At 45.3% G+C, this 26,808-nt stretch overlaps 1 protein-coding gene across 1 annotated transcript in view; it reads right to left on the bottom strand.

Annotated features, from left to right (window-relative positions):
• CACNA2D3 (calcium voltage-gated channel auxiliary subunit alpha2delta 3) overlaps positions 1-26,174 on the bottom strand; it is a 1,003,844-nt gene extending 977,670 nt beyond the window's left edge. The window contains exons 1-2 of the mRNA XM_066244394.1: positions 25,883-26,174; positions 25,124-25,205 (exon numbers count right to left, since the gene is read on the bottom strand). Of these exons, the coding sequence (XP_066100491.1) occupies positions 25,124-25,205; positions 25,883-26,004 (204 nt within the window). The 5' untranslated portion in view covers positions 26,005-26,174. The remainder of the gene's footprint in view (positions 1-25,123; positions 25,206-25,882) is intronic.
• Positions 26,175-26,808: the final 634 nt, after the last annotated feature.

The raw sequence follows: 26,808 nt of genomic DNA, 5'->3' as shown, positions 1-26,808 counted from the left end.
AAGGCTCAGAGATCCAGTGACTTGTCTGAAGACAGATACCACCTTCCACGGTCATTCCCTGGGGCCCTGCTGTATACAAGGAAGGCACAGTGGTACATGGGGCTCACTCATGAAAAGGAACCATCGGAGGGGACACTACTGACACCTGGCCACACCAGGCCACTTTCCATCTCCCCACAGCCACGTGGTGGCCCACAGAACAGTAACGTGCAATAACCACTGCATCCTCCAGCCTCACCCGCTCTGGCCCACAGAGAAATCCAGTGTCTCCTCACCCCAGCCAGGTTCTGTTGGTCTAGTGTGTCCAGACTTTCTCCAAAGGGCCCCCAGAACATGGTTACTCAGTGGCAGAACTAGGCTCTGCTGTTTCTGACCAGTGAGCATTCAGAAAGCACCTCTTCCTTCTTATACATTTTAGTGATATTAAATGGATAAGGGGACACTTCCCTGAAAGGAAAAAAAAATGCAATTTTTTCCTTACAGTGTTTTCCAAGCTATCGATAAACAGTTCCAGTTTGGCACCCAGGTTCCAGAGGTCCGTGTATAAGCATACGGGGGCTTTCATTAACAAAGTGCATCCCGCAGCCTCTTGACACAGTGTGCAGCACAAGTCACATCTGTAAATATCTCCATTTACTCTGGGGTTTAGATACCATGACAGGATTGGCAACGAACCTCATTTTATAATTAGTCGTTGTTAATTCCTATTATTACTGTTACCCTTAATTTATCTGACAACTGAAACAACCCGCATTTGAAAGAGTAAGGAAGCAGTGTGCACGCCCCCAGCCAACATGCAGAGTGTGTTCTACCTTTTTAAAGCCAGTCTCTTAGGGCAGAAGCCAATCCAAAACCTCACACTCTTTTGGAGACCCTAAACTGATACAGAACACCCATCACCCTGAGATCTCTCTCTGAACCACGCAGACCGTAGCTAACGCACACAACTGATCTCTGGCCTGTTTAAAAACTCTATGCATGTGAAGGCAGTGGCTTTAAAAATAAAGCAAATTCTTATAGTCCTAAAGGCTGAAGAGTAGAATAAATAGTAAAAATGAACATTTGCCATTATTGAGACTTTACTATGTGCTCAATGCCAAGCATGTGGCATATATTATTTCACTTAATCCTCGTAATAACTCCCTAAGAAGATATCATTTTTTCCTTCAGTAAATTAAAGTTCAGGACAGTTGAATCACTTGCTCAGGTCCCCATATCTAGTAAGCGTTAGGACCAGGATATGAACCCAGGTACTTCTGACCCCAGAGCTTTGCTTTGAGCCCTGTTTCGATTGTCTAGCACATGTAAGAAAAATGAGTTTAATACAACCAATGTTGTCAGGTGACAGCCATGGAACAGAGCTGGATGCCATGGGAGAGACACAAAGAGGACAAATGAGCACATGTACATACACACACACACACCACAGCAGCAAGAATGGAGAGTGCTAACAAAGCTCACACCCTTTGGCAGTGACTTCGCCTGCAAGGATGGCTCTGAGGGACACAATCAGGAATTCTGGAACCAGCAGAGACAGGAATGCTCACGAAAGCACTCTTTATACTGGGGGGAAACCTGTGTATACACGCTGTGGCCAACGCTGAGGAACAGTGACAGAAGTTACACATCCACGCAGTGGAATGTTTGATAGCCAGAAAACATGTCATCTTCACTAGCTATTAGAGAAATGCAAATCAAAACTACAATGAGATACCACCTCACACCTGTTAGATTAGCTATTATCAACAAAACAGGTAATAACAAGTGTTGGAGAGGCTGTGGAGAAAAAGGAACCCTCATCCACTGTTGGTGGAAATGTAAAGTAGTACAACCATTATGGAGGAAAGTATGGTGGTTCCTCAAAAAACTGAAAATAGAACTACCTTATGACCCAGCAATCCCTCTACTGGGTATACACCCCAAAAACTCAGAAACATTGATACGTAAAGACACATGCAGCCCCATGTTTATTGCAGCACTGTTCACAGTGGCCAAGACATGGAAACAACCAAAAAGCCCGTCAATAGATGACTGGATAAAGAAGATGTGGCACATATACACTATGGAATACTACTCAGTCATAAGAAATGATGACATCGGATCACTTACAACAACCTGGATGGACCTTGATAACATTATACTGAGTGAAATAAGTAAATCAGAAAAAAACTAAGAACTATATGATTCCATACATAGATGGGACATAAAAATGAGACTCAGGGACATGGACAAAAGTGTGGTGGTTACCGGGGAGGTGGGGGAGGGAAGGGGTGAGGGGAGGGGAGGACACAAAGAAAACTGGATAGAAGGTGACGGAAGACAACTTGACTTTGAGTGATGGGAATGCAACATAATCAAATGTCAAAATAACCTGGAGCTGTTTTCTCTGAACCTATGTACCCTGATTGCTCAATGTCAACCATTAAAATTAATTAATAAATAGTTCTAAAAAGAAAAGAATACTAAATGATAAGGGGACATGTTCATGTCTAAAAATTAGGGGAGGAAAGGCAAAATAACTTCATATCTATAGTCTGATTCCAATTTTTTGTTTTAGATTTTTATTTATTCATTTTTAGAGATACAGGAGAGAGAGAAAAAAGGAGAAGTAGGAAGCATCAACTCCCATATGAGACTTGACCGGGCAAGCCCAGGGTTTTGAACCAGCAACCTCAGCATTCTAGGTCCGTGCTTTATCCACTGCGCCACAACAGGCCAGGCTGATGACAATTTTAAGCAACCTGAAAGAAATGCTGCAAAATTTTAATGTGGTAATTTCTGCATTGTAAGGTTAGGAATAATTTTTTTCTTATTGTATTATTCAATGCTTTTGAACTGTTCAAAGAATAGGATAAACTTTATTCTGTAGGAAAAAGAATTATTTTAAGTGGTCCCCACGCTGCCTAAATCTAATCCAATGTCTTGCCATTATAGTTGGTACAACATGATCCCATTTAGGTAAAATAAATATGTATATGTATGCATAATATATATATAAATGTACTCAAAGGACAGACTGAAAGAAATACACCAAAATGTTAAGAGTAATCAAAAGACAACATTTTGTAATTTAAAATGGTATAGTTTATCACAATTATTACTTCATCTGGCATCTATGCATGATGAAAGGAAATCCTCATCTCTGGCAGCTTTCGAAGCCTGTGGTCATACAAAGAATTTGCACCTGTAATAAAAAAAACTAGCATTTCTGCTGAGGAGAAGTCACCTGTACAACTTGGACTGGTCGAGGGCCTTCTTCACTGCTGTGAAGGAAAACAACTAAGGAAAACATCTCAAAGTCCGGCAGGGCTGCTGGTGTGACCAATGCATGCATCAACCTTGCCCCTACCTCCTATGACGGGAACAAATTCTGGAGCATAAAAACCTCCTCATGACCCTATCACTCGTGATACCTGGAGGACCACTGCTGGCTCATTACTCCTTTGTCACGCAGAACTGCTGTACTTGTACACACTTTGGAGGAGGGATGTGCTGCCCCCTTCACTAACTAGCATAATTATTTCACCTGTACAACTGAACAGATGCAGGCCGTGCTAGGAAGGAAGGGTAGTGCAGTGGTTGCAGACACTGGAGTCACAGTGCCCAAGCTGGAGATCCTGGCTCTATCACCTCCTAGCCAGGTGAGTCTGGGAAAGTTAATTAACAGTCTTTATGCCTCAGTTTTTTATTCAGTTAACTACGAATAATAATGGAGGAGCTTGGTCATAGGGTTGTTGTGTGCATTAAATAAGTTATTATGTATTAGGTGTTTGACATACTGTCTGGTTTGTGGTACATGTTCAACAAGCATCAGTGTGTTGACACCATCATCATCATCGTCGTCATCATCATCATTGTCATCGTCAACACCATCATCATCACAAGGCTTTGCCCTAGGAAGCCTCGAGGAAATCAAAAGTGAAAAGGACAAGGGAGGACCTCACAGAGCTTGTGGAGCTGAGGGGAAGACCTAGTGACAGCACCACAGTAATTAGGAACCAAGGCCAACCAATGATGACCACCCGGGAGGTAAAAAAGGCAAAAGAGGACAGAGATCAGGAAAGGATTCCCAAAGGAAGTAGCATCTGAGGGCCCAGCACTGAGCACCGGCATAGCAGAAGCTCAAAGGTGTTTGATGAGTTAGAGAACCGGGCATGACGACTGAGAATTCGACAGGAAGCTCGAGGGACAAGCAGGGACTTCAGGGTAGTGGGAACAAGAAAAGCAAAAGCTGAGAAGAAAGTATGGAATGAGTTTTGGGACCGAGACCCATCCAAGAAGCTGAAGCATAGTACCAGGTGGCTCATGATTAGTGAGGAAGCATCACAAATGATCCAAGGGCCCTTCTTCTGCTGCTCTGTCATATTACTTCCTGCCATCCCCTGGGTCTTAGCTGAAGCTCATTCCCTCTGCAAAGCCTCCTCTGATCCTGGACCAGAGTGGGTCCCACAGGGAGACTTACATGAATTAGTCTAATTCTTTGAGAAATGCCTGATTCTCCATGAGGGTGTGGACTGTCTTATTTTGCTTGTTGATAAATCCCTAAAGCCAGCACAACACCTGGAACTGAGTAGCAATATGCAAAAATGTTGTCAAATGATGAATGAATGAAAGATATCATCAGATTCATACTGCTTTATCGTGCTCCTGCCAGGGACAAGCCATGGGCCGAAGCAGTGATATTCCTCTGCAGGTGCTCTCCCTCCTTCCTCCATGTGAAACAGAGAACTGTAAAAAGAAGTGTGTTATTGATGTATTTTGACATCCTGGACTAAAATCTGCTACACGAGAAGCAAAGTATTAATAGTCATCGTCTCTCAAATCTATCCTGAACTTTTCAAGGGCTTAATTCAAGGACTTTTTAAAAAAGAACAGAAAATGCTTCTCTTCACATTTCAGCCCCTCTCCCCTGCTCCTTCTCTTCCTCACTTAACCCAGCAGTCTTGCCAGCAAAAGAGACCTAAGAAAGAGGATAAACAGTGAACCTACGCAGCCCATTGCAGCTGCAATCTGAGGGTGTTTGTAGTGAGCAGGGAGGTTTAAATCACCATCGCAATACCCAAGAGAAAGGTGACATGCACAAGAGGCTCAGTGGGCAAATCTTGCCCCCACCAAGTCCCAGAAAAAACACCTCGAACGGGGCCTTGTTGGGAATGAGCTATTTTAACATCCTGATGAGAGTCTCCAATTCAGAACATAGGAGCTCTTAGGGAGCTTTTTTTTCCAAGAGAGAAAAGTTATCAGGTCTGTCATTTTGCCCCAGATAAAAACTAAACAAATAGTTTCTAAACAATCATAATGCTCCATCCAACAGGACCCCTTATTGGGATGCCATCCTGGGAAGTGTGTGTGGACACACACACATTTAACCTTCAGATCACGGGGACAGATGGTGTTCCTCCCAGGAATTTAAGTAACACTAAACAGAGGAGCTAACAAGCCCCCACTAGTGGATGATCATGACTAAGGACCAAGCAGACATGGTGTGAATCTCTGTTCTGTCCTTTATGATCTGGCTGACCTCTCTGAACCTCAGTTTTCTCAGCCTCTAAAGTTCATGTATTCCCTGCACTCATCCATTCATTCCACAAATATTTACTGACAGAGACGATTATGGGAGCCAAAAATAGAGCAATGGACAAGCCAAAGGTCTTGCTCTGAGGGTTCAACACCCCCGGATGAGACAAGACCTCAGAAGGTGGGTGCATAACTCAAAGGTGGTAAGAATTCAAACAATGATTGCCTCTGACTGTCTTCACCGAATTCCTATGACTGCCAGACACTGAGCTAAATTTTATATATGTGATCTAATTACATCTTCACAACAGTCCAGTGAGACAAGAATCACTTTTAAAAAGAAGAAAATGTAAAATAAGAAGCTAAGTATCTGCCAAACCTATAGCCAGGTGCCATGAGCTTAACCCTCAGCTCCACTTGCTTATGTCTGGTCCAATCAGCTGGAGATCCTAGGGTGCACAGGCCCCCTTTCCTGAGCTGCTCAGGTTCCATATCAGCCTTCCCCCCTCAAGAGACCTCAGCTCCTTCCTGGTTCCAGCCAGGAAAGAACACAGCACACTTGTTGAATGAACACTGGCTTTTTTTTTTTTTAATTTGGCAGTTTAAAGCAATTAGTATAATTTAGTCATGCATGTTATTAAGTCAACATTCAAGGGAGGGTGGATCAGGGGAAATGAATATATCAGGTTATATAAATACCAATTTACTCACTGTCTAAAATATCACAGAACTTCATCATATGTCAAATATTTTAGTCTCTTTTATTTTTGCCTTTTATATCAAAGATGACTCTATTCCCAACACAACTCTAAGAACACGGCTATGGTACAATAATTCCTGGGAAATAACATTAGCAAAAATGTAAAGGAGAATTTTCCAAAATGGAATATCATTTCTGCGTCCTCCAACAAGGCTGCTGCCCTGTTTTCTCTTGGCCATTCACTGCAACTTTGTCTTCCATAGACTTTGCTCTGGTGTGAGTCTCTGCCCCTATAACCTCCCTGAGGCAGGGCCAGTAGTATCCTCACACTCCATCCAGCAGGTGCCTGGTGCAGACAGAGGCAAGAGCAACAGAGGCTGGTAGGATAGATGGCCATTGGCACTAAATGGAAAGAGTGCCACTCATCTCACGGTGAACCAGACTGTGAAATGTGGTAGGACCTGCTGCCTTCTGGGCTGTCCTGAGTCCCAGCACTAAGGATCCTTGGAGCTCTGTGAAACGTAGGCCCAGGGAGAAGCCATGTCAGAGCCAAAGCTAGAACCTGGACCCCAGATGGCCAGGCATGGCCTTGCCGTCTCTATCCCTCTGACCTTCTGCTCCAGCCACACCATGCCTAAACAACCATAAAAAACAAACAAAGAAACAAAAAACGGGAAATCATGTTTAGCAAACTCAGATCGAGATATAGGAAAATAAATTATTGGGAGGAGGTAGGATAACAAATTAACCTTCAAAAAACAAATAGGCCCAGGCCAGGTGCTCAGTGGATAAAGTGTCAACCTAGTGCACCAGAGGTTGCAGGTTCAACCCCTGGTCAAGGCACATACAAAAATGAATCAATGAGTTTACAACTAAATGGAACTAAGTGAAACAAATTAATGCTTCTTTCTCTCTCTCCCTACCACCCCCCCCCATCTTTCTCTTCTTCTCTCTCTCTCAAATCAATAGAAAAAAATTTTTTTAATATGAACTTAACAGTCATATTTGTATTCAGGGGTAGTGTTCCTCCATCTGGCTCTTCTATCACTAGTCTCATAATCCTGACTGAGCCCAGTTTCCTCAAATGCAATACTAGGATGGAATACTACTTGTGGGCTAGTTGTGATGATTAAATGAAAGGATCTCTTCATGTACTCGCTCATTCACCAAACATTTATAAGGCATCTTCTCAAGCCAGGTCCTGAGCATGCCAAGATGACCCTGGTCAGAGAAAGAGATGAGAAAACAATCAACTGCCTAGCAGGTACACTAACAAACACCAGACACAGTGGGTCCACTAAGTGGAGGCCGCTAATACAACACAGATGTAAAAACTCTCTGTAAATGCTGTAAGGCTAAATATAATAGCAGATGTTTTGAAGACCACTGCTCACCCTGAGCTTCCCAAACATCCCTCTCCCACATGCCTCCCTTCCTCTTACACTTCCTCTTCTTGCTCTCCATCATGCATCCCCATACTGTCCATATAGCAGCCCAGGGGTAAGATTTGAGACCAATAAAGGTGGCCACTGGCAACAGGAAGAGGCAAATACAAATATGGCTAAGAGTACAGGCTCACAGTCAGACAGTCCTGAGTTCAAGAACCAAGGTCACTACTTAGTAGCTATGTGACCTTGGGTAAGTCACTTTACTGCCCTGAACCTCAGTATCCTCATCTACAAAATGGGGCCATCAGAGCACTATCTCTTGGGATTGTTAAGAAGGTGAAATAAAATTAATATAGGGAACTTAACATTATGACTGGTTGATAAATGTTAGCTATCACCACCTATCATTATTGGAGAAAACACAACTGTAGTCTCAAAGAGCAATGTTGTAGATCCCAGAATAAAATTGAACCAACCTGTAATCTACCCTGGTAACATGAAGAGCAATTTTTTTAACACATTGATTAGTTTGTGAGATCAATTTACTGCTAACAGCCAGCCTTCTAAAAAGAATAGAATAGAATAGAATAGAATAGAATAGAATAGAATAGAATAGAATAGAATAGAATAGAATAGAATAGAATAGAATAGAATAGAATGAATTGACAAACAGAACAGAACAGGAATAGAAAAGAGTATGATCAAATAGAGTAGACCAGACTACACTACAGAAAATAAGGCTAAGAAATGGTGCATAAAACTCGTGTTTCACATGTGAAGTTGTGTGCAATGGGTTGCAATGAGCCATGTCTTTCTTACTGTGGGCCATGATCAAAAAAGTTTGAAAGCCATTGACATGGAAAAAATGCAGTTTTGTGCCCAACAGGCCCCTGAGGGAGCAATTCCTGTACCAGAGAGATTAGGTGCAGCCTTTTATGGGAAGCAGATGGTGTCTTTCATACTGATGTTCACCAAACAATTTTCTTTAAAGAGTTAGTAACCACAGGTCCCCGTAACCTACTTGGTAAGAAGAAAAGCCATCAGTGACAGGTCAACAAATGCCTCTCCGCCTCACAAATTGGAGATTGGCCACTTCAAGTCTGCTCGGTGATTTCTAAATAAACTGCTTCAAAGATCAGACATGCTCGTAGGTACCTTCTGACTTAACAGATAAAAGGCTTCACTTGTTCCAAAGCTCCCGATTTTATGGCAGAAGAAAACTTCCATTCACACCAGGTACACCAAGGAGGGCTGCAGCCAGTGCCAGCGATAGGCTGGGGTCAGGGGCTGAGCAGCCGCAGCTGCTGGCCCGGCACAGCACAGACTTCACACACTCAGCTACGTAAGCAGACCACAATGTGAAGATGTGCACACTCCTTTCCAGTAGAAAAGAGAGAGAAAAGCAAGCAGTCTTCCCAGCCCCTGGATATAAACAACATTTCTCGAAGCCTACTTTATGGACCCCCAACATCTGAATCACCTAAGAAGTTTGTTAGAATGTAGGATTCCAGCCCTGACAGGTTAGTTCAGTTGGTTAAGAGCATCATCCCAAACAACAAGGTTGTGGGTTCGATCCCCAGTCAGGGCACACATGGCAAGTTATCAATGAATGCACAACTAAGTGGAACAACAATGAATACTTCCCTTAACCCTCCCTTTTCTCTCCCTTCCCCATCCCCTCTCTCTCCTTGCTCTGTCTCTAAAAAAATAAAATAAAATAAAATAAAATAAAATAAAATAAAAAATTAAGCCCTGGCCAGTTAGCTCGTTTGGTTGGAGCATTGTCCCAGAGCGCAGAGGTTGCTGGTTCAATTCCCCAGTCAGGGCACATACAGGAGCAGCTCAATGTTCCTGTCTCTCCCTCCCTGCCTCTCTCAATAAAGAAAGGAAGAATGTAGGGCCCTAGGCCAAGCTTATTGAGTCTGAATCTCCTGGAGTGGGACCCTACAATAATATATGTTATCAAGCTCCCCAAGTTATATTCCTGATGCTAACGTCTGACATCCTCGAGCAGTGTTTTTCAACCAGTATGCCATGGCACACTAGTGTGCCGTGAGACATGGTCAGGTGTGCCGTGGGGAAATTAAACATGGGTCCCCAAACTATGGCCCGCATGCTGGATACGGCCAGCAGAGGCTATTTATCCGGCCTGCCGCCAGCCGCCTCCATCTGAACATAAACATTCCCCTCACAATCCCTCCAGCTATCAGTGACAGGAAGAGTAGAGGCATGGGGAACGCTCACTGACCAATCACCTTCTAGGATTCATCCCGACCACTAGTGATGAACCAATAGTAGGCCGCCTCTCATCCACACCCAGGAAGGTCCCCACTCGGGCGGCCATGCACTTGTCATTGTGTGGCCGCGGTGAGTAGTTGAAGCTGCTACTCCTCCCCATGGTCCCAATTTCTAATCCTGATCAGGACTGGAGGTAAATGTTGCCACCACTAGATGAAGCCTCAGCCTCAGCTGGTTATGTCTATCCTGATGGTATATTTAGATATTTGACCTTTTTCTTTTTAAAAGAGGCCCCCGCAGAGGGTGATATACAATGCATCATAATGTTATCTATATTGTATATGGCCTCCTGAAGGGTCATCTTCTTAAAGAGCTCAAATCTCTATATATACCATCAAAACAGACAGAACCAAGGCCCCTGCACCCAGCTGACCATGGGATTTGAACCCACAACCTCAGGGAGAACTCTAGTATTTATCAGAATCCTTACCTAGAAAGCAAACTTCTCAATCTGACAGTAGAGATGCTCTGAGGACTTATGATGTTACACAAGTACCCAACATTTTCTAAAATTGATTTTGTCCAGGCTCTATATGAGTATTTGCCAAATTGATTTGAACCCACAACCTTGATGAAAGCTCCAGTATCTATTAGCAGGACTGTATATATGAGGGGATACATGGGACTATATATATGAGGGGTTACATGGGACTATATATATGAGGTTACATGGGCCTGTATATGAGGGGATGTTATGTGGGACTGTATATGAGGGGATGTTACGTGGGACTGTATTTATAAGGGGATATTACGTGGGACTGTATATATGAGGGATGTTACATGGGACTGTATATAGGAGGGGGTTATCCTTTTTTATTTAACTTTTTTTTTTAATAAATGTAATTTATTTAAACTTTAAATAAATTCTAACAGTTAGAGTGTCATTTTGGTAGGTGGTGTGCCCCAGGATTTTGTAAATGTAAAAAATGTGCCACGGCTCAAAAAAGGTTGAAAATCACTGCTCTAGAGTCAGGGCTCAGCAGTCAGACAAGGGCACCAGGGTAGGTAATGTAGACAGCGAGAATAGCAGGGGCCAAAGCGCGGAGGCATGACACAGCCTGGAGTGTTTGGCGTGAGCAGTGTGTTGCCACTGAAGCATTCCAGATGAGGAAGTGAAAGGTAGCCACAGCCCAAAGGGATTTTGGTACCCAACACGCTCTGCACGCCTCATTGGGTATGCAATAGGTGTCTTTTCAAGCAGGAAGAGAAAGAGTGAGGGAAAGAAGGAAGAAAGCATTTCTAACATTAGGTTAAAAGCAAATGTAGTCTTGTAAGTCTGTTAAGACAGCTAAAGATTTTCCCAAACCACAATATTCTACCCCAAATGAAGCACCTGCTCATGTGAACCTCTATGTGCAAAAGGAGAAAGCTGGGGCCCCAGGTTTCTAGATGGGTTTATCAGCACTGAATAAACATTTGATTAATTGTTCTGTCCTCTACTTGCTTCATTTATGTAGATCATGTTAACAGAGGAATGTGCCCTGATGATACATTGGGACAAATATTTTGGCTGTTAAAGCAATACATAGGGGGCCCTGGCCAGGTAACTCAGTTGGTTAGTGTTGTCCCAATAGACCAAGGTTGTGGGTATGATCCCCAGTAAGGGCACACAAAAGTAACAACCAGTGAATGCACATATAAGTGGAATAATAAATTGATGCTTTTCTCTCTCTCCCTCTGAAGTCAATAAATAAGAAATCTTTTTAAAAAAGAGATACACTGGCCCTGGCTAGTTGGCTCAGCAGTAGAGCATCAGCTCGACGCATAGAAGTCCCAGATTTTATTCCTGCCCAGGGCCACAGGAGAAGCGCCCATCTGCTTCTCCATCCATCCCCCTCTCCTTTCTATCTTTCTCTTCCCCTCCTGCAGCCAAGGCTTCATTGGAGCAAAGTTGGCCCAGGCATTGAGGGATGGCTCCATGACCTTCACCTCTGGCTCTAGAATGGCTCTGGTTGCACAGAGCAACGCCCCAGATGGACAGAGCATTGCCCCCTGGTGGGCATGCCAGGTGGATCCTGGTCAGGCATATGCGCGAGTCTGTCTCTCTGCCTCCCCGCTTCTCATTTCAGAAAAATCCAAAAATAAAAATAAAAAAGAGACACACTGAGGAAACATTTTCTATAGGTAAAATTTAGGCTTAAATGAGATTTAATCCAAGGAAAGGTTGCAAACCAGTTTCCTGTGCAGTCCAGCAGGGGACCTAGAAAGGTATGGGACAGGGGGCGGAGGAATAGGGGGCTAGTTGCTGCCTCTCTCTGTCCTCGGACATGGTGCCTTCCTTCCCTCTGTGGGGTCAAGGCCCTGATCAATGCATGACCCAGCTAGCATTCCGGAATCACCATGAGACCTGGGGCAGACCACCGGGCCCCCTAAGCACCCACAGGAGGAGGGACTGGTTCTCACTCCCTTCTGAGTTGAGTTGACAGGCTTAGCAGCAAGGCAGAAGGAGGGCATAGGATTCTGGTCAAGGCCACATGGCAAATCCTGAGTGTGACATGACACAGGGTGCTCTACAAAGCAGAAATCATCCTGCAAGCCTCACAGCCTCCACAGATTAATGTTCCAGGGATGAGCTGGATGCAGGAATCCTCCCAAAGCCTCAAAATGCAACACTCTTTTGGGTCTGACACTGGAAGAAATGAGGGCTGGAGCTAAACATCTTTTGGCAAAACTGCCCCCATTAAATTCATATAATTTAATTCCCACTTCACAACCAGCTGCTCCCCTTCATGTCAGAGGGGCTGTGCTTGGTGCAGGCTTTCACCAGATCCCGGGACCAGGCCTAGGGAAGAGAGTGGCAACAGCACCTGCAGGATGCAAAAGCAAATGCAAATAACCCAAACTCGATTTATGGCCGCTCACAGGCTTCCGCCCACACGGAGGTGCGGGACAAAGCCACACAGGGCACAGCCTGGGTGTCATCCAGGAGTGGTAGTGCCGCTCTGTGGATGCTGCAGGCACAGGCAATGGATGAACCAGCCACTCCGATCACCTGCAATGCACGGACTCCCAGTGGTGTAAAAAAATAAACAAACAAATACAAAATAAAAGACAGGTGAGATCACTCTAAGCAAACAACGTGCAATGTCTTGACGCTAGCAGGGCCTCAGAGAAGGTCAGGTAATGGCCCCGCATGAAGGTGAAGGGGACAGAAATTAAAATCCACATTTCTCCCTAATGTCACTGGAATGTAACGTCGGAGCGCTCCATAGAATTAACTGCAGCAGCTTCCTAATTGCCTGTGCTGTGTTGCCTCCCCCAGGTTGATGGTGGCGGCTGCGCGGCCCCATCAGTCTCGCTTGGTGCTCCTCGTGCACCCGCCCAGCACTGCGGTCCTCCTGCTCGCGCTGCAGTGCTCCCGCCGCAGCTGCGGGGCTTGGCTCTGCGTCGGCACTGGGACCCCCACAGCTCAGCCGGGAGGCTTCTGGGGGAGACTTGGCGGTGATTTCAGGGTGGTGACCGAGATGGGCTGGGATGCTCCCCAGGGCGAGAGGGGGTCGCTGGCGGGAAGACGTGAGCAGCAGCTGGCTCGGCAGTCTGGCAGTCCCTGCTGACACCCAGAGGGCAGTGGGTGAGGGACCTGCCTGCAGAGCTTCAGAGCTGGATTGCTGTAGCTGGGAGGCAGTCCCCGACTTATTGCGGCATCCACAGCTTGATGCTAGAAACTCATAAAACCCAGCATTGGGGAATAAATGAAGAGAGGGATGTGAAGGACCTAGTTTTTGGTCCAACAGCATTCTGACTCCCATAGCCAGCGTGTGAGCACCAGGCAAAGGCTCCCCTTGGCCCTCCCTGTGTTTATCTGTACATCCACACATTCATTAACAACCCCTGAAGCCCACCCCAAAGACAGCTCTGCACTAAGTGCCAAAGCAGGACCCTTTCCTATCTGAAAGAGCCAGCCCGCCCTCAGGAAATTTAAAGTCTAGCTCACCTGCCTCCTTCTCAACACCCTCCCCCAGCCCCCCCCCCACACACTGAAAGAGATAAGGGGGTCCTCAGGATACCATACACCCCCAGACCTGCCAGACTCATCCCACGCAAAATAAAACTGACCCTGGTGAGTCCAAGGGTCTCACCTAGCTGTCAATCATGCAGAAAAACAGAATTGTGTCTTCCCCAACGGGAATAAAATAAATAAATAAGCACCAAGCATCATCAGACATCTAGAACGGAGACAAAGAATGGGGACGACAAAGACCAAGGGATTAAAAATTAGAAGGCACTTGCTGACTCTCTAGTTCTGTGCTAATAAGACTGTTATGTGTCAACAAGGAAATTCTCACTGTGACCCCATTTCACACATCTGGTACCTGAGGCCCGGCTGGCTACAGGGCAAGCTGGATTGCAAAGCCAGATCTGTCCTGTCCCAAGGTCCCAGAGCTCAAGCTGGCTCTTCCACAGGACCATCCATGACCATAATGGGAAATGCACAAAGGGAAATTTAACCAAATTCAATGAGATTCTCAGAAAGGATTCTTAAGAGTCAAACCTAACGAGCTGACCCAGAAGAAAAGCAAAAGATAAACAGCCTCATTTTATTATAATAATAGAGAAAATCATAAAAGGCCAGAGGGTTTACTGGGCTCTCCCCTCATTCCTGCTGTTGCTCCTTTTAATTCTGCATTATGAAAGCAAATGACAACGTACCCAAACAAGACCAAGAATTCAGTTGGGGAAAGAATCAAGAGCAGGAAGAAGTTTCCAACAACCCTCCCAATGGGCCAACACCAGGCTATAATGAAAGCACGGGGAAATGCTGGTCCTAAGAAGTGCCCAGATGCCCTTCCTCGGACCCTAGCCCAGCCCAGCCCAGCCCACACACCTGACCAAGATTCACAAACCTGCCTCTGGCCCTTGGAGCTATGTCACCTCAGGCAAAGTCACATTCTCTGTCTCCATTTCTGCACTTCTAACATGGATGTAATGATAGAGCCAACCTCAGAAGTGGCTGTGAGGAATTCAATGAAATAGTACAACTAAAGCACACAGCACAAAATACAAATATAAAGCACCTATGTCACTATTAGGGTTACTGTCTAAGAAGTACTATGAGGCTCAGGGCTGGGCAACTTTAGTGGAGGTCTCCAAATAAGGCCTATGGATGGCCTGTGAACTCTCCTCCAAGTGAACAAATTGCCATCTTCACAGCCACATGCCCTGGTATGTGGGAGCAGCTACTGTGGAATAATAATCATTAACAACAGCCAACATTTTCTCAACATTTCCTAAGAGCCACTTTGGGTTAAGCATCTGTGCGCAGCTTTTCACGCAGACCTCTTAACTCCACCTTAGAAGTTAGTACAACTATGTCCATTTGACAGGTAAGAACACTGAGGGTCAGATAGATGACTAGTCAGTGGAAGCATCAAATTCAAACCCAGACTAGTCAGATCCAGACTCACACCTCCACACAGTTCTGCCCTCCCAACACCAACCACCTTTCTTTAAAGACTTCTAAAATCAATAACCCTCTGATTTCTCTTTAACTCTATATATTTTTCTTGTCATTCACAGGGTATTTGCTTCATATAAAAAAAAAAACCCTGAAAATTTTGCATTAACTAGAAAATCCAGCACAGGTCTCTAATTCTGAAGTTCCTATTCTGGGAAATGTGTATTATTGGCTTTTTAAAAAAAGATTAGTGAGCTACAAGCCCTTTCCTGAGAGGATTACATCTTACTTCAGGGTGACCATCTTACTTCAGATGACTCTTGATGTTCTGAAATACTTGAACTTAAACAGAGATCTTGGGATTTTAAAGGAGTTACCAGTTTTTATCAACAAAGGGAAACAAGCCATATACATTAAACACACACACACACACCATGCACCTTTTTTTTAAATGTATTGATTGATTGCTTGATTGATTGGCTAGAGAGAGAGGGAGGGAGGGAGGGAGGGAGGGAGGGAGGGAGGGAGGGAGGGAGGGAAACATAGATTTGTTGTTCCACTTATTTATGTATTCATTGGTTGATTTTTGTATGTACCCTGACCAAGAATCAAATTCACAACCTTGGCATATTGGAACAATTCTCTAACTAACTGAGCTACCTAACCAGGGCTCACACCCTACAACTTTTAATAATTTCCTGATAGTAATTCCTTTAAAGTGTGCCCTCTGTGCCAGTGTACAAAAACATAACGTCCTGACAGGAGCCCAGGCCAGAACCAAAAAAGAATATTCAAACTTCAGCATCACCATCCCAGCAGCCAAATGACTTTTGTTTATTGTTTAGTGTGGCAAAAACCCATGCCCACTGAGCTGTTCGTACGTGATGCGACCATATTGTGCTAACAGAAATTTCACTGACAATGGAAATTGGTAGGAAGCCAAGAGTAAAGCTGTATGTTATGACTCGTGGCCGAAGACTACCTACCTCCAATGGATTTATTGCCTCCCATACCTATTGTTCTTTTTTGCAATATTTTTCCGCCTCTGCCTCAACACAGCACAATGAAAAAGGCATTCTGGATGGCTCAGGGACACAGAGCCAAATGCCTGCCCAGCGTTTCTGACTCCCCCCTTGCTTTGCAAATTACAGCACAATGTTACAGCAGGAACACACGTGAACCCCACAACTGCGTGCCTTTACTGTATGAGGCACAGGATGAGGACATTTTGGGGAAAAAAAGCAAAAAAGGCATTCACCTCTTCAGGGATATAATAACTGCTATTGTTTGTCATTGTGCCCGTCACATTAAATGTGTGTAACACACACTGACTTAATTTTATTAACTCATCATGAGATCAAAGAGACTAAAATTCCAAGACTCTCTCTTGTTGTTGCTTAATAATAAAATGAGAATCTATAAATGAGAAAGTAGCAAGTGAGCTACGGCTTTCCACATGCTACATATTGTTATAAACCACATACTTCATGTTATATCCTTTAGTCCTCTGGAAGCCCTATGACACAGGGGGAAACATGGTGTCTGAACAGTACGGCCCAAGTGGAACCGCATTTATTGCATTACTGACTTCTTAGCTGACTTTTGGTGCTAATTATAATGGTTTAACACATAAACAATTTTTTAAAGTTATGCAAATAAAATAGCATCCCCCTGATGATTTCAAAATGTTGGTACCTGTGTTTACACAAAGAAGGCTAAGAAGTGTCACGCATTCAAAATCTTTAAGGAATTCAGGAGGGGAGTGCAGATGCTCAAAGGCCAGAACACAACAGAACATGTCAAGAAAGCTCTGAAAAGCAGAGCCAGCGGGAAAAGCCAAGGAACATGGATTCCTTTCAGTGCCTCCTGATGACAGATGGTAGTCCCCATGCATTACTGCCCACCTGCTTGGAGAAAAGACCCCCCTGCCTCAGCAAGGTACCTGGTCCCCCGTCTAACCTCTACTACTGTTCCCAAGAAACCAGCTGGGAGAAGTTCCATGTCCCCCAAGGCCTAACAAGCAGAAATCTCACAGGAGGAAATGCGTGGTATGCTGTCCAGAAGGACAGCGGGATTAATGTGTGTCTGCGCTGGCTTCTGGGCGCACTTTAAAGTGGGAGAAACTGCTGGGTGCTCGGGGTGCTCGCTCTGGGCAGTGCAGACAGCCAGTCCTCAGCCTGACCCACTGCCTACATAGCAGGGCGAGCCCGGGAGGAGAAAGTGGGAAGACCTCCCGTGAAGGGTTCCTCTGGGCAACTCCTCCACCCTCAGGGAAAAGGGAGCTGACCTCAAGAAGAGTTAACATGTGGGCAGATGCTGTGTCTACTGCCGCCTCTTCCTGCTGTGAAGTACTTGGTCCCACTCGGTGCTCACCAGGTCCCGGGTGGGATCCCCTTCCTCTGTGCCAGCACCCAGCACTCACCCATTCACGCACTTGCTCGGTAACTCAGTCCACATGTATGTGTGCAGCCAGGCCCACAGGTTCTTAGTGAAGTTTCCCTGGAGAGCTGGTATTTGTGTCATGCAAACAATCAGGACCTCAACAACTAGCTAGCATGAAGCTCTTCTGTGCCAGGCTGTGTGCAGGATGCTTTGCATGTTGTATTTCACTGACTCCTCACCATGGCCTGTAAAGTAAAAGGTCTAGGTCTCCTTTTACATTTGAGAATACAGGTTCAGAAATGTTAAACTACAAGGTGACCCTGCTAAGAAATGGCAGATCTGGGAATCAAATCCAAGTTCTGACTCCAAACCCTGTCCTCTCCACTGTTATCTCAGGCTTTAATTGTTTCTGAAGTAATTTCCCAGATGTTATCTCATTTAATCTTCCCAAACACCCATGAGGTAAAGAAATGCAGGTATTATTCACATTTTTTCAAACAGGAACTGAGGTCAAAGAAGAGCACACAAGATGAGAGACCACAGCATCATGGCCAGGTATGCAGACTCCGCAAGCTCAGCTTGGTCACCTTGGGAAGGCTGCTTAACTTCTGTAAGCCTCAACTTCTACACCTGTGAAGTGGGGTGTCTAGTAGTCCCTGCTTCATTAGGTTGGTGGGGAACAGAATGGGATGAGGTATGTAAAGTACTCATCATAGTACCTGAGAATGCTACCTGTTTTTCTGACTTGATTAAGTGATTTGCCCAAGGTCACTCAGGAAAAAACCTACAGAAAACATAAGACAGATGCCACTGCTCCTAGGCCAGTGACCTTGCCTTTAATAACCCTGCGTTTCCAAAGATGTGCATCTCTAAAAATGCTCCAAGCTCTCAACCGATTACGACAAAGATGGGCAAAGTACGCCTCCTAAACTGACTGCAGCCAGAAACTTAAATTAGGCTAAGAAAACAGAAAGTGGTGGGGAAGCCAAAATGAGGATGGTCTCTCCCACAGTGGGTTTTCTGCAGGCCCAATGGGCCCCATGCTCGATTTAAAGCTCTAGTATGTAACTTTTCATTTTTTAACAAGGTGTCTCCTATTTTCCTTTCATGCTGGGCTTTGCAAATTATGTAGCCGTTCCTGGTCTGAGCAGATCCTCAGCTTCCAGCTGCCTACAAATCTCAGATGCTGGACAAATCCACAGCTGGTGGAAGGGGTCACTTGGTTCTGTCCTCACACCCTGGTTTGCTCCCTCAGGCTGCTCTCTCTAGCAGCACAAGAGGACAAGGACAGTCTCCCCTGTCAGCAGGCAGCATCTGGCACATCCTGTGATGAGCGGCATCCATCTTTACTGGCAAACGTATGCACACACAAACTTAGTAAGTATAATGGTAATGACATGTGCAAGCCCCGAATATCGACAGGCAGTTGCTTCCCCTGAAATGGATAACCAGAGGGCTGTTCTGTGAACCCACAGCCAGTTCTGGCCCTGCCCATCTTGCCTACCTGGATCATTTTCATAGATAACAGCTCTTTTAACCTTAGGAGAGTACTGTTTTCTAATACCAAATGCCCAAAGTGAAGAAATAGCCATCTATTTCTTGTCAAGAGATAATGTGCTCCTTTCCAATTTGGCCTTGAAATGCCCATTAATAGTTTGGTTTCTGAGCTATTTTCATAATCTTGGTTTGAGGTAAATGGGAAGCTATGCAACACAGAAATATAACACACATTCTAAATGTAATATCTTATTTAAACTGCCTTGGAATGAGTACCCCATAAGCGTTGTTCAAAGCAAATGGAAATCAAAATGTTCACCATTTCTTGAAAACATACTAGACCCTTTTCAAAGTTGTACTTGTAGAATAACTTCCTTCTGAAAAGCAGGTGGGCATGCAGGCAGAAATCCCCTAAAACACACCAGCTATGCAGATGCTTAATCTGCCACAGTGCGGTGTGGCCCAGGCAGAGGACTGTCAAAGAGAGGCCCTGGAGTTCAGCTTTACACTTCAGATACAACCACCCTCCACCTGCTGGTCCCTAAAGACTCAGGAAATTCAAGGGACACCAAACATCCTCCTCCTCCTCTACATCATTTTCTTCCCTTGAAGAAGAAGCTAACTCCATGGACCAAAGAGAGCCGGTGCAGATTTCCTCTTGTGCCCGGTATGAGGAACCTCCTCCCGCCGTCACTCCAGTCACTCGAGATGAAGCAGAGGCCATCACGTCTCTTGTATAAAAATGACATTAAAGTGGGGGAGGGGAATCTCATATGCTAATTAATAGGCTGGCATCTACAACATCTATTTCACTTTTTCCTCAGTCTCAGCTACAGCAAACCTCGACGATACATCAGTGTCCCGGGGAACACATGATCTGCTGGAAGTCTCGGCTGCAGTTCTCGACTCCAGAGCCTGCTCCAGCAGCACTGTGACTGCAAAACAGGGGACAGGCTGAAATAAATGCCACAGAGGTGTGTCCCTGAATAAAGATAAAGCCTGCTTATGGGCACCTGTGGTGGTAAATCTGGACTAATGACAGACCTGAAGCAAAGGATCCCCATGAAGATGCATGCTTCTGTAAGTACACCCAACACACCAAGCTCTGCACTGATCAACACAAGTGGGAGCACAAAACACCATGTGAAGATCAATCAAGAACTGAAAAAGAGAAAGGCTAAAACCCCAAACCTGTACTTCCCTGAATACGAGCTTCGAGCTTCGAACTGCATGACAAAGAAACACTGGGCAGGGCCACAGGTGCTGGGGCAACGGTTTCGTTCATCCTGATACACAGCTCAGTCTTTATCACAGACTGGAAACACTCATAGTCCTTGCCTGTGCCTGACAAATTTCATAATTATTAGGTGACTTAGTACTCATGTGTTTGCCTAAAAGCACCCTGGTATTAAAATAAATAAGATAAAATATAAGATAAAACTAGTTTAATATCACCATAGTAATTGATCACAATTAATTACCACATTGGGATAAAAACCTGAAGTTTGCCTCTGACAAGAAAATCATGCCTCTATTTTCATTTCCCTTAATTTTGACAAGCATGTGTAAATCTGAGTAACATAGACTATAGCAATTCCTAATGAGAGAAATAGCAAAGCAGAAAAGCAGAAATATATGCAGCAGAAAAAAAAAGAAAGGAAGAAACAGAAATGAACAAAAGAGGTTCAGACAACTGAACAAAAAAAACTTTCTTTGGAAAGCAAGTGACCACTTAGGAATTTACAAATGCAATTAGATATATACATGGGAAAGAGGCTCATGCGGAATTCTAACTGGTTTACCCTGCCCTGCTAATGTCCTGACGATTGGGCTAATGAGACCAATAAAGTGCCCTCAAAGAATGAAAACTGTCATTTCCAAGATTTCAAGACGTTAAAAAAAATCATCTCCCTGGGAAAAGTCCCGAAATTGAAGTGGTGCTGTGACTTAAAGCAGCGGCAGCATAGGTTGAATGCATTAATCTTGCAGGATGACAAATAACTATTTACTCAACAAAATGTTCAGCTGAGTAGCACCTCCCCCATAAAAGCAATCTGTAGAGCGTCAGGATTCCTAAGGGCAGCACTGCACTGCTACCCAATTCCTGACAAGTGACCACTCCTACTTAATTATTCAAAAGTCCATCGATTCCCACATTGATAAAAAGTCGTTAATTATCAAAATGGCTTAAGGAGCCAACCTTTTACTTTGCTGACTCTGTCCTGTGGAAAGAGACATCAAATTTATGTATTAAAGCCTCTCTCAATAAATAGTGGATAACAAACAAACAAACAAACAAAAAAAAAACCTGGTTGTGCATTCCAAGAAGTGCTGCATGAGGCGTCCAAGGTAAATGTCAATTTTTCCTCTAGCATTAATAGCAGAGGCACACATTACCTGTATTTCTGCTGTGTATTTATCATCACAATTCTGGAAAATGTAATTCCCATCAACACGCATTTCCTGAATGCAGGACTAAACAGAATGAAACAGCCAGCTCCTACCCAATTGTCCCTAAGGGGGATGAAATGAGAATCGTGCAAGTTTAATGCCTTTTCTTGTGAATGTTAGGGGTGGGAGCCCAGGAGTTTAATAGCCTAGGTTACTGGACCTACTTGAATACTTCTCACTGAGTCCCAACATTAGAGGGTAATGAAGCTATGCCTCCTCAAAAGAACTCAAACAAAGAGCATTCTTTGGGGAAAATTGTAGCAAGATAGAGGCAGCTGAATGCTGGCATGAATATGTCAAATAGGAAAGTTAATTAAAGGGTGAAGTGAATCGAAACCCCTGCAGTATCTGCAGCTCAGGAGGACATGAGCAGCATGCCAGCATGTTCCGTCCAGGGCCCCCTTCCCACATCCACTCTCAAACCTCTTAGATTCACTCCAACTCCAACACCCAAGTCCCACGCGCCTCTGTTCTGTACTGAAAACACACAACTTTGCTAAACATGCACTACTGAATTCTGTAAAATCAAAAATAGCCTCTTTGTAAGGAATTAATAGGTTGCTATTCCTGTGTTCAGCAAAGACAAAAAGGGAAAAAATAAGAAAAGTCTCGCAGTGAATACCTAATATATTATAAGCTAAGGTAACAAAAGCCATGGTATTAAACATAGATACAATTAATAAAATGTACATTATTGAATATTTGTATTTACATTGATGAAGTCAGTAATAGTACTGCTACCTCCAATTAAATTACCTAATAAGAACCTGTTACCAAAATAGCAGTTTTCCCTGTCTTCACACACCTTAAAATAGGTGGCTAATTTCTCCTTTATATTCGCAATAACTACTTTGTAAAGTTTGGTGCAAAAATTACTAAACTCCCATGTGAAAAATGAACATCCTGCATCAGTCACAACATGAAGTGTCAATTAGAGAAACTACACAGAGTACATAAAATTATACAGTGGTATAGGTACACCTTACTTAACTGAAATTCAAGTTTAAATGTCCATGCCTTAAAAATGTAATTAGTCTATTATGCAACACAGTACTGTCACCTTTGAGTCCCTTAATACTGCATTTTTCAACCAAGTTTTCTAAATCATTTTGAGATGTCTTAATTGTTAAAGATGCCGTGATATAATGGAAGGATGCCTAGAGTTTTGACTTAGAGGAGTAATTCTCAAGCAAATAGCCAGAAACTTGAAAATAAACAAGAAAAAGGCAACCGTTTCCTTGCTTTTCCAAATGATGTTATGCCTCCCACACTCTGAACACCTCAGAGCTTTTCTCATTCACCCTCTGAACTCTCTAAAATCAATGTTCTTTGCTAATTTTTAAAATAGTCATATTTGGGAGTAATGGAACAGAAGACAGTCAAAAGATAATTGTAAAAATGCTCCCAGGTTGTCTAAGGTGCCCTGCCCCATCATTTATGGAAGTCCTTGTCTAGCAAGCCAAAGCCACGGGTATCTCCGGACTCCATGGCAGGTGATCGCAATCCAAGACTGAGAGCAGATAACCACCCTGGAACCTATGCCGAGCAACACCTCACCTTCCCCTCGCATCAGATTAAAAAATGCCAGGCAACAGCAAGAAATGACAACAAAGCCATAAACAGCTGGATATAATTATACAATTGTCAAGCTACAGACATGACAAAAGCAAAGCTAGGCTGGTGAATTCACTATCAGAAAGGATGCTGATGAGAAGGTAAGAGAAGCATTTTAGCTGCTTCCAATTTGCTGTTATAGAGCAGCCAATAATATGGTTGATGGGGCTTTGTGCAGTGTGTGAGAGTGTGCGAGTGTCTGTGAGTGTGTCATGTGTGTTAACTTCAGAGAGAAGTCTGTCTGTGCGAGTGTCTGTCTGTGTGCATGTGTGTTAACTTCAGAGAGAAGGTAAAACATATTTTCTGTGCTCTTACAAAATGTGAAACAGAAGATCTGTAAGCACAACCAAAAAAATAGTCACAGGCTCTGAAGGGATTCTTTCAGAGTTGCTACAACTAAACTACAATATGCAGATAAAAATATTTATTGAAAGTTATACAAATACCCTCATCTCTAAAAGCATACGAAGAATACACAGACAAGGCGATAGTCTAGAACTCTTCAGGTAAAACATTTGATACATGGGCAAAATGCCAAAGCAGGGTACAGACTGGTCCAGGGTAAAAGAATACTAGCAAAGAGGCAATTCCAATAAACTGAGAGGAGATGCACAGCTACGAAAATTATTATTGTCCATAAAGGCACACCATAGCTTCGAATTTTTATCAACCACTATAAGTCAATGAACTCCTTCGCCAAATAATAGAGTTGAGCAAACAATCTTTGCACAGTTTCAAAGAGTATGGCTATTGGAAATTTTTAAACCAGAATAACATTCTATTGTGGGCTGATGTTGTATTTGATATTTAAATTTCATGTGGCAAACTGTTTCATATACTATCCCCCAAAATGCTACTCTCTGAAGCAGAATGCCATAAATAAAATACGTACTTGGTTACCAGGCAGCATGCATAACACATATGTTGCATTGGCGCAAAAAAAACACATTTAAAAATGCTTGAAGTTAACTTAATTTAAGCTGTTTGTACCCATTTTCAAAAAATTATCCCCTCAAGGTCAATTTTATTTTCTATCTTTGAGAAAATACTTGGATTAACCCTGTTGATTTGTTAACTTGAAATTCTTTTAACCCCTCTAATCTCTCCTTCCCAGACCATTTCTTTCTTTTCTTCTTGGAGAGGAGGGCAAAAGACCATATATCTCACAATGTAATTTTAAGCATAATGCTGTCTGTTTAAATTAAAATTGATGCCGCTTCTGATAAAAGCCTAATAATCAATTCTCCATTCTCATTACTCTTCCAGAATTATATGGATGCCAAACAATTGCTTAAGTTTGTGGACGACTCTCCTAGGTTATTACCCGGCAGTGCAGCTGAGTGGAAAGATAACCATATTCATTCTCCTTATCTGTAATGATGTAATGCATCCCAGCCCTGGGTCTAGATGATTGGGGAATAATGGGATTGTACAACTGCAGGGATGACAAACAATAGTGCAGCGTCTTTCTCTGATACACTGAATCCCAGCCTCACATGCAGGCGAGGTGAAAGACATCATCAAATAGGCATTGATTCTGCCCCTTGGATGAAGTTAGCAATTTTTGGCCAGAGGAGCATCTGCTCTCACACTGAAGCAGCAATACCGACACGGAGAGGGGAGCTGTGCAGGAACACTCAGTTTCCGAGCCCCAGCCAGGACAGTGCCAGTGAGTATCCTGCTTTTCTTTGTGTTTAGAATGGAGTGTCATCTAAAAATAACCGGTTGGTAGGGAGAAGTCACTGCCAAGAAACCGAGGGATCAGGGACACCTCTGCTAACTGATGCAGCTTAGGGTTCACATTTGTTTGGAAAACTAAAACTGCCTCCATTTTCTGTGCTGGAAAAAAATCCTCACTTCCTGCCACCACAGAAACCTTACCTTTTGCAGAAGCTGGGAGCCAGAGTACTTAGCAGCAATGGATTTTATCTCCCCACCAAAAGCGGAGGCCCAAAGCTTCACCCTATAGGGAGAAAGGGCACAGGAACAAATGTAACACCGGTGCCACAGTCAACACACACACACACGCACACACAGGCTGTGGCTGAAGGAGCCCGGCGATATACTCTGGTCGGCGAGGGGGGGGGGGGGGGGGTGTGAAAAAGCGCCTTGGCAGAAACTGCCAGCACCAAACTGCAGAGCGCAGCGCGGGAGGGGGCCCGAGGGGTGGGTCACATAGTTCAGAATGCGCAAAGTCTCCCCGGCTCTCTAAAAACGATCACTGGGTTTTATTTGAATAATTGCCTGAAAACTCACCCACCTGAAATGGGTATCTATCACCTGGCAAATACTAGTCAGAAGAAATCCACCCACCCCCCTCCCCCCAAAAGAAGTGAAGATAGCATAGATGGGGGTAAATAAACGGCCCGTGGAAGTTGGGTTCGGTAAACAGGCTTCAAAGTTGGTGTTGTCACTTGAGGTGAGCCTCTCCAGGTCTCACTCTCCAACCGAAGGGTGGGGGCTAGAGGATCCCATCCCAGGCTCACCGCCCCTCTCCGCTCCTGGAAGGCAGGTGCGAGAGCCGAGGCCGACTCCCGGGGCAGGTCCTGCCCGGCCGCGCCTGCAGGCGCCCAAACTTGGGCACAGTGGGTCGCGGGCTGCCGGGTCCCCTCCCCGGGCCGCGCAGGAGCCGGCACTTACACGGAGAGCGGGATCTGCTGCTCCGAGCGCACCACGTCCCCCAGCGCCGCGTAGAGAAGCGCGGCGGCGAGGAGCGCCGAGGCCCCCCGGGACGCGCGGCGCTGTGAGCCCGGCCCGGCCATCCTGGGCTCCCTCCGACGCGCCGGCGGCGGTGACAAGAGCGGCCGCAGGGAGCTGAGCGGAGCGGGCGGTGGGCGAGCGCGCTGGGCTGCCTGCTCCACGCCGCCCCGCCTGCCTCTCGCGCACCGGGCTCACTTGAGGAGCAGAAAAAGGAGCTGGAGGGGTGGGGGGGAAGAGGGCGGAGAGGAGGGAGGGAAGAGAGGTGGAGAGGGAGGAAGGCGGGGGAGGAGAGAGGGAAACGCGCCTCTCGCAGCCCCGCCCCGCCTGGGCGGCCCGGGGGAGTCCGGCCGCCGCGGCGGGAGGGTGGGAGGCGCCGCGCGGGCGGGGACTCGCAAACTCCAGTGTCCTTGGCCGCGGCGGAGCGTGCCCTGCCCCGCCCGGTCCACTGCGGGCACCGAGTTCTCTACAACTCCGCAGTCCGCCACCGCGGGCGCGACTCTTGGGCTGGCCTCGGGCAGTGCCCAGCCCTGGCGCCCCACGCTGGGGCTGGCGGTGGGGGCGCAGGAGCGAGGCCGAGGGCTGGGCACAGCGCCCGCACTTTGCCAGGGGACAGCTCCGAGCCGAGGTCGCTTGCCCAGTCGGGCTCGAGGGCGGCGGGGTCAGGTGCTGCCGAGGCTAAGGTAGCGCACCCCCCAGCCCCGCCGCGCAATTTTCCAGAAGGAAGGGCGGCCGAAGAGGCAAAAGTCTGAAGGAGCTGGCGGCGGCCGCCGGGTCGCACGCGGGCCGAATGGGGCGGGGATGGGACCAGGTTCGGCGGATTCTAGCGAGGGCACGGCTGCGTGGCCGCCCGCAGCGGCTGCTCCGGC

Source organism: Saccopteryx bilineata, chromosome 10 (assembly GCF_036850765.1).
Source record: "Saccopteryx bilineata isolate mSacBil1 chromosome 10, mSacBil1_pri_phased_curated, whole genome shotgun sequence".
NCBI classification, from domain to species: domain Eukaryota; kingdom Metazoa; phylum Chordata; class Mammalia; order Chiroptera; family Emballonuridae; genus Saccopteryx; species Saccopteryx bilineata.
The sequence above is the reverse complement of the archived record's forward strand: the minus strand, read 5'-3'. Positions and strand labels throughout refer to the sequence as shown.